The 7,283-nt window shown below is 39.4% G+C and overlaps 2 protein-coding genes across 2 annotated transcripts; both read left to right on the top strand.

The window, feature by feature from the left end:
• The first annotated feature begins 849 nt into the window (after window positions 1–849).
• LOC138019843 (protein phosphatase 1 regulatory subunit 27-like) lies at window positions 850–2,779 on the top strand. The gene has a single exon (XM_068866777.1). It carries the CDS (start codon window positions 1,347–1,349, stop codon window positions 1,971–1,973), a length of 627 nt encoding a protein of 208 aa, XP_068722878.1. The 5' UTR covers window positions 850–1,346; the 3' UTR covers window positions 1,974–2,779.
• Window positions 2,780–4,805: 2,026 nt separating this feature from the next.
• On the top strand, window positions 4,806–6,486 carry LOC138019842 (uncharacterized). The gene has a single exon (XM_068866776.1). It carries the CDS (start codon window positions 4,983–4,985, stop codon window positions 5,955–5,957), a length of 975 nt encoding a protein of 324 aa, XP_068722877.1. The 5' UTR covers window positions 4,806–4,982; the 3' UTR covers window positions 5,958–6,486.
• The last annotated feature ends 797 nt before the right edge of the window (window positions 6,487–7,283 follow it).

The raw sequence follows: 7,283 nt of genomic DNA, 5'->3' as shown, positions 1-7,283 counted from the left end.
CGCGTCTCAAAAACGCCCGTGCTTAAGCTCCCTGTTAACAATACCACAGGCTAGTCTAACTATGGTAATCGGATGCTTGATCCATTAACGTCACCAATTGTCGTTAAGCCGTCCCCTCAGTTTTTGTTTCCGTTTTTCCTAATTTTGGGAAAACAAAAAAAAGGAAAACAAAACAAAGACAAACAAACCACACACACAAAAAAAGAAAATTAGAAGCAGTTTCAAGCTGCAAAATGAGAGGAGTGGCTGTGGACAGAAACGAATAGTGAGTTAGGGGGTATTTACATGACACCGGGAGGAATTCAGACCGGCATGAACTCAGCCCAGTCTGACTTCGTCTCGGTTGCTGGACCGATACGAGAAACTCTCGCACCGGTCTGAGTTCCTACCGTTCTCGTGTCAATGACAACAAATCTCCAGACCGGGTCCAGAAATTTCAAGCCTGTATGCTTTTGGGTCAGCCATAAATTTATTAGACAAAACATGTCACCAGGCACCAAGCATTTCGTCCTGGTTTCGTGTAAACGGTTGTAAAGAAGTTCATTCCGGTCTGAGCTCGTCCCAGGCCCAAGCCGCGTACCCCCCATAGTATTCACATCTTTTCCTCTCACGTGTAACTACGTACACATAATATCAGAAAAAAAAAACAGTAACGTCTCTGTTGTGGTTACTTAAAATGAATAAAATGCTATTAAAATTTTTGTATATGTAGTTCGTACATTCCATACATTGAGGGTGTGCAAATATTAAACACATACATTCGTCAAATGATTGGAGTATTGACTTTTAATTAGTGCTGAAACGGCCGAGAAAATGCTTTCATAGTAATCAAGAAAAAAAAGAAAAAATAGAAGCAACGGAAGTCTTTTATGTCAGAAAGGAAATAGCTTGTGGAGAGCTGAAACATCAAGTCGATTTGTCACGCACGCGCGTGCAAATTACATGGTGCACGAGTCTCGAAGGACACCTCCACGAAATTATGTCGATTTACTTCTCGATTTTGTTTCTTCTTAAAACAGAGGTAGTTTTCTTTAGTCACTTTGTCCGGTGGTTTCCATAAACAAACGCGCAATGCAACTTCATTATACTATAAATAGAATTCAAATGAACATTGCATTAGGTTACACTGTGCCCAATGTGTATTTAATTTTACACGGGTCTGTGGTTTCCTTGGGAGAGAAAACGAATTTGAATATTTCGGTCCGATTCATTCGAAGTGCTCGATCAGTTGTTTACGATGATGTCATAACTGTTTTCAAGTGAAAGGAAGAGAACATGATTTGATCAACTCACTTAAGATCATATTGTGATTTCTGCGTCAGGAGAAAAGACACCATTTGAAGCTTATGGCTCAACGCAATGTCAATCGAAGAAGGGCTCTTCATTCCGAGCCAGGTGCCAGTCCTTTGTCACCAGCGTCGTTATTTCAAAGAACTGTTTTACCGAGGGCAGCTTCCACACCGGAAATATGTGTGATTCGCACTCAAACCAACACAGAACAAAGTGACTCAAGCAATAGAAAATATAGTCGACCTCGGAGTGTTAGCTTCCATCCAGACATAAGACTTTATTATGCGGCTACGACGAACGATTTGGAAGAGGTTAAGATGTTGCTAGAATCAGGAATGGCAGATGTCAACGCAAAGAATCCAGCAGAAGGAGCCACGGCATTGCATGGAGCAGCGTACGAAGGCAATGTTGAATGTGTTCAATATCTTCTGGAGAACGGCGCTGATGTACATTTGCGAGACGATGACGGATGGACGGCGTTGCACGCCGCTGTATGCGGTAAGAGAAAAAAATGTGTGGCCCTGTTACTCGAGGCTGAATGTGACGCGTTCGCTGAAAACATCGATGGGCTGACACCATTTCAAATGGCAGTAGAAATAGGAATCGATAAACTTTTGAGACAGTTTCTGAAAAAGTTTAATTCTCTAATGCAGGATGACTCCGTTCCGGAGTCGCTGGTTTGATTCTAATTAATACCTCTTAAAGGTTTTGGACAAAAATCGAACCATCTTCGCAAAAAGGTAGAAATTATCAGAGTGTTAGCTCTGTGTTTTTCGTGTTTGTTTTTTAAATACTTTTGATGTGATACCAGATGTTATCAAGTCACGCGTTGTGAATAGGTGTTCTTTCGAGAGACCGAAGGGTTAAAGACGTGGTACACTCGTGTTACAAGCAAACTGCGACCAAGTCCGAAAAAACTGGGGAAAATAGTGGAAGATACGCGTTATTCGTTTGTCTCTCCTCGTCCGACTAATTTATCTTTAAACACAGTAATTAAGTGCACACCCCTTAAGGCAAACTGTTAAAAGTCTAATATGCCCATGAAAACACACAGCTGAAAAGGCTTGTTTGTTTGCCGCAAAAGAAGTAAGACTGTCTTTCTGATAGGCTTTATTCATGCCTCGTTGTGCTCCTTCAATCCTCAGAATTCTGAGAATAAGTAGACTGTCCTTTGGATCAGTGTTAATGAGTTGATTCGGGGGTCGAATAATTAATCGAGCCCACAATGTAGTTGTAGGGTTAAAAGACCAAATGTTTTGAGCAATTTTTAACGAATAATTTATTTGACATCGCTGCCTTGTTAAATCGGTAATCTTTCGTTACCATGTAATTAATCGTCATGTTGGTTTGTAATCACGTTCAATAATATTGACTCATTCATATTGGATGCATTCTTACAGTCATATAACACGCTGTGACGACGGATTTCCAGTCCTTCAACATGTTCACTGATGCGTTGTTATTCATAATTAAAATCTTCTGCCTCTCCTGATAATGCTTAAAAGACAGTTTATGACTCGAACTTGATTGCGGCAGATTCTTCTTTGTCGCAAGTTCCCTAAGCTTTCAGTGAAATTCAACAAAAAACACAATCACAAAACCTCTTGTAGGTTCACTCCAGATTAGAAAATTAAAGCTGAAAGCAAATATAGCTTCCTTTGTTGAATTTGTTGTTTCTATTGTCTCTTGAGAGTTATAAGAAATTATGACAACGAGTTTTAAGTGGAAGACAAGACCAGACAGGGCAGACTTTTGCCAGGACAGGAATAAGAAATTGACAGAAAAAAGGATAAATTATCGGCGAAATTGCAGACGTAGCAAGGTGCATCGCTTCCATACAGACTACTAACATTATTTCAAACAAGAATGCAATATCTTAACTTTTCTTCGAAGTTGCCATTTGCAATTAATTGTATTAATTGAATATAGGTGAACAGTCAGGGGCACCCAACGTCATGAGATCTAGAATTTTCGGAACTTCTTGCTTGCCTGCCTGTCCTAGGATTTTCGAACTTCTAAAAAATGGTATAATTGCCCATTTTTAACGGATTTTCACCCTAAAAAGGTCACCTAGAATTTTCGGGAACCTTTTTTCTCGCTGAAATTTTCGAAAAGGTAAGTTTTGATCCCTATAATTTTCGGATCACTAGACTTTCAGCTAGGAAATCCGAACAGATGAAAAATTTTTAGGGGATAAAAATATGCCGCCTATATCTACCGTTTAAATACTAAAATACGTTTCACGATGCTATGTCTAAGTGGTTTTGAGTTATAGGCTCGTTGGGTGCCCCTGAACAGTACCATGTGACTGACATCGCTCTGGGGTTTGTGTTGCATCAAGTGCATGGTTGAAGTGTTTTGTGCGCTACTTTTGGGTTGTGAAGGACCGTGCCTTGGTAAAAGTGTTTAAGCAACCCTGAAGTGCTCCTGAATTTCCTAGAGTAATTTGCTTCAAGTAGATAAATGCTTTTCTCCTCTGATCTTGTCATCCTGTTTTAAACAGCCTTTACGTGGCGGTTTTTTATAGCACCAGCGAACTCTGTTCAAGCAATGACATGATAACCGACCCAATGAAGTCTCACGACTATTAGCAAGTCTCTAAAAAGCCGCTTCGAGGCAAGATCTTAAATAACTTTGATGAAAGAGCTACCCTGCGAACAGAGCTTAATTTTTCTGTAAACTCGTTTTGACGAAGCGGGTAACTCTCGACGTTTGTTGCGATGCGAGTTGCAAGAAAAATTGCCTCGTGTAACATAGCCTTTCGTATTTCTTTCTGTCAGTCCTGCAATATGTAAATCGTTCACACGCCTGAAATTCGCGTTACTGTTTTTTGCTTATGAGACAGAAAGAAAGTAAAGCAAATAAAGGTATAGCGAAAACCAAACCGCGATGACATTAGAAACAAAATCCAAGAAAAAGCCACGACGAGAGCGATACTAGAAAAGAGCATCTTGGATTAGAAAGGCTCTGAATTAACGCACAAAATCACCGTTTTTTCGACTACCGAGATAGACTGCGATATTTGTTCACATAGGTAACTTCTTTCATATAATTTATTTTCTGTAATTTGTAAACGGTATCCTTACATTTGACGGTCATCCTAAGAAAACAGGTGGAACTGCCAACAAGGGCTAACATATCTCCACAGCAACATATCAACTGACATAAACTTCCGCGAACATTTTGGGGTTTATACTATACTCTGTTATTCAGAAATTCAGCGTCACCCTTTGGAAAATAAGACATGTTTTCTTTAACAAAGAACCACTCTGAACCTTTTCTTTTGAAAAACAAAGAAATCTAGATAATTTGATTTATTCAATTGATGCAAATGAATACAGCAGGCTTTTATCAAATCAATTATCTTAGTACATATGTAGCCGATAGTTTAATTTAAGCAATTTACGACTTGAAAACGCTTGAAGCGGATAAATAAAGCGATATATTATATTATTGCTTTTCTATTTAATTTTAAACCACTAAGCCTGCTAATTTTGTATAAATTATAAATTGACGAACACTACGCGCGTATTAAAGCTTGTTCTTTTAGCAAATTGATTGTACCAGCCATTAAGAAAAGGCCTTATTTAATTGCTACATTACCTATCTCATACGTATACCAAGACCCATTTTGACAAAGCCCTCGAGTCATGTGGGAGTGCTCGAAATGGAGCGATTTATCTGAAATTTGAATGGCGCAGGAGAAAAAACTTTGGCCTGAACCTGTTCCAAACTGGCCTGAAGCAAAGAGATCTTGGAAATGGGGCTGGCCATTCCATGTCTACTTCTTCACAGTGCTGTACTGTCTCGTTATTGTTCGTGCATTAGTTGTATTGTTTACTCAAGGCAAGGCATTTCTTCGCAGTAAGAATCACCGTTTCGTGATGAATTCGCTGCTTTTGGTTTTTGGAACCTTACGGGTCGTGTTTTTCGTTTGGGATCCATACGCTTCCGATCCAAACCACACAGAAACAGAGCTGGTGGCTTGCATCATAACATTTGGCATTGCGACAGCTTGTTTAACATCAGCTTTCAGTTTTTTATTGTTAATCGTCGTAGAAAGCACACGGTTCTCTTTGGCACCCAGCAGGTTTCAAAACCCATCATTTCTTGCTGGTGTTTGGGTCGGCAATGTGCTATATGTCATAACGTCTGATTTGGTGGTTGCGCACTTTCATGAAGCTAAAGTCATGATCTTGATTTGTCAAATTGCTTTTGCTCTCTGGGGATTTTTAATCGCCCTTGGGTATATTATAACTGCCATAAGATTGTGGCGGAACCTCAGAGCTTCCCGTGAAACCGCTCGTTTCGACCGTGGTCTCACCACAGAGGGTAAGAAGATCGAAAGACTGGTTAAGCTGTTGTGTTTAGCATCAACATGTGGCACAGTTCTGTTCTCCATATTCGTGTATTCTGCCCTCAGTGATACAGGTGTCTACAGTAACTCTGATGTGGTTGACATTTGGCCATGGTTGGCAGTCCAAACGCTGGTAAGAGCATGTGAGGCATTCATGTGCTTGCTTATATTTCTCATCGCGCTAAGAACAACGAATAATTCGTCGGGAACAAACAATAATAAAGTTGACAGACTTGAAATCAAATGCATGCAAGAAACACGTCTGACTACAACGGTGAGCTCTTCAAGGAGTAACTTCGCCAATGAATGAAGGGAACATTGAAATTATAAAAGTACAAATAACACTTTTTCGATACAAGACTTGTCCAGGAAGCTTGAGAAAACGGACAATATGTTTCTCATGCAGTTTAATAAACCTCTGCCGGATTTTAATTAAGTTGTCGGATATATTAACCATTGAATGTGCATTTTAAAGACATTTCAACTGTTTATTAATTTAATCGACTGAGTTAATTCACGGAGAAAAATTAAAACAAAAGGTAAACAGGAAGAGCCATCCGACAAAAAAATAATTGCGATTTTTTAAACACATGTTTAAAGCTGAAAACAAAAAAAAATTAGTCACCGTCAATCCATTCCACCCTTGTATGCGGAAAAAGCTCGATTCAGTAAATTACCATCTTTGGAATTTAAAAAACGATCTCTGGCTAAAATGATTAAAAACTACGAGCTTTCGACTGCCCGAACTGCAGTCTTCGACGGGTAAAATGAATGATAAGAAAGCGATGAGAAAATTTGAATAAAAAGCGTGATCTGCGAAATAAAAATGTAAATGGTTATGAATGTTTGTTAAAAAGAATGTTGTATTGCCCAGGTAACGGGCAAGAATTGTTATCTGCGTTAGGTGTCGCTATGGTAGGCCACACTTCTAATGTTCTTCTGGTTCTAAAAGTGCCTTTGTCAATAATTGACGCGTTTTCAAAATCAATGGCGTGGTTGTTGGACCAGGCGTGATTAGCAATTCTAAAACCTTTGGCCGCAGTTTTGGTGTTTCTCAAATGCTCTTTTTTTCGGGTATTAAAAGCTCTGCAATTTGTACAGGGAATTTTATACACGACGTTGGTCTGCGATTCCATCGAAAATCGGAATTTCGGAGCTGGTAACTGCCTGAACTGTTGTACAACAGTTCCCAGCAACAGTTCAAACTAAGGAATATTTATTATTTTTCTGTGGCGGGTTACAGACGAGTGAAAGAAACGATCCTTACACTTAAACAATTTAACCAATTGTCTTTTATGGTCACCTGAAAAATACAGCTGGCTCCAACAGGATTCGACCTCATAACCTCTATGACCGTTAGAGCCATGTTTCAGGCGTGTTCTGTAAGAGACAATAGACCTCTTTACAGTTGTGTGCTCAGTTTCGTGGCCTTCAAATGAAAGTGAGCCTGGTGTTGACCTTGCTGTTGCGATGCTAATTAGAAAAAATTTACATAAGAAAAGCAGTGAGGTTTTCAAGTCCAGCCTCACTTTCATTCATAGACCAAGTAACTAAGCACACAACTGTAAAATGGACTATTGCCTAAATCATAGTTAATAGACGGGAATGGTTATGAAACCTGACAAATTTCTTTGTT

Source organism: Montipora capricornis, chromosome 10, assembly GCF_036669925.1.
Source record: "Montipora capricornis isolate CH-2021 chromosome 10, ASM3666992v2, whole genome shotgun sequence".
Taxonomy (NCBI): domain Eukaryota; kingdom Metazoa; phylum Cnidaria; class Anthozoa; order Scleractinia; family Acroporidae; genus Montipora; species Montipora capricornis.
This window is presented reverse-complemented; position numbering and strand designations above follow the sequence as displayed.

Excerpts from the sequence above, each read along its gene's own strand:
- LOC138019842 (XM_068866776.1), top strand. The coding sequence starts at position 4,983 with ATGGCGCAGGAGAAAAAACTTTGGCCTGAACCTGTTCCAAACTGGCCT.
- LOC138019843 (XM_068866777.1), top strand. The coding sequence starts at position 1,347 with ATGGCTCAACGCAATGTCAATCGAAGAAGGGCTCTTCATTCCGAGCCA.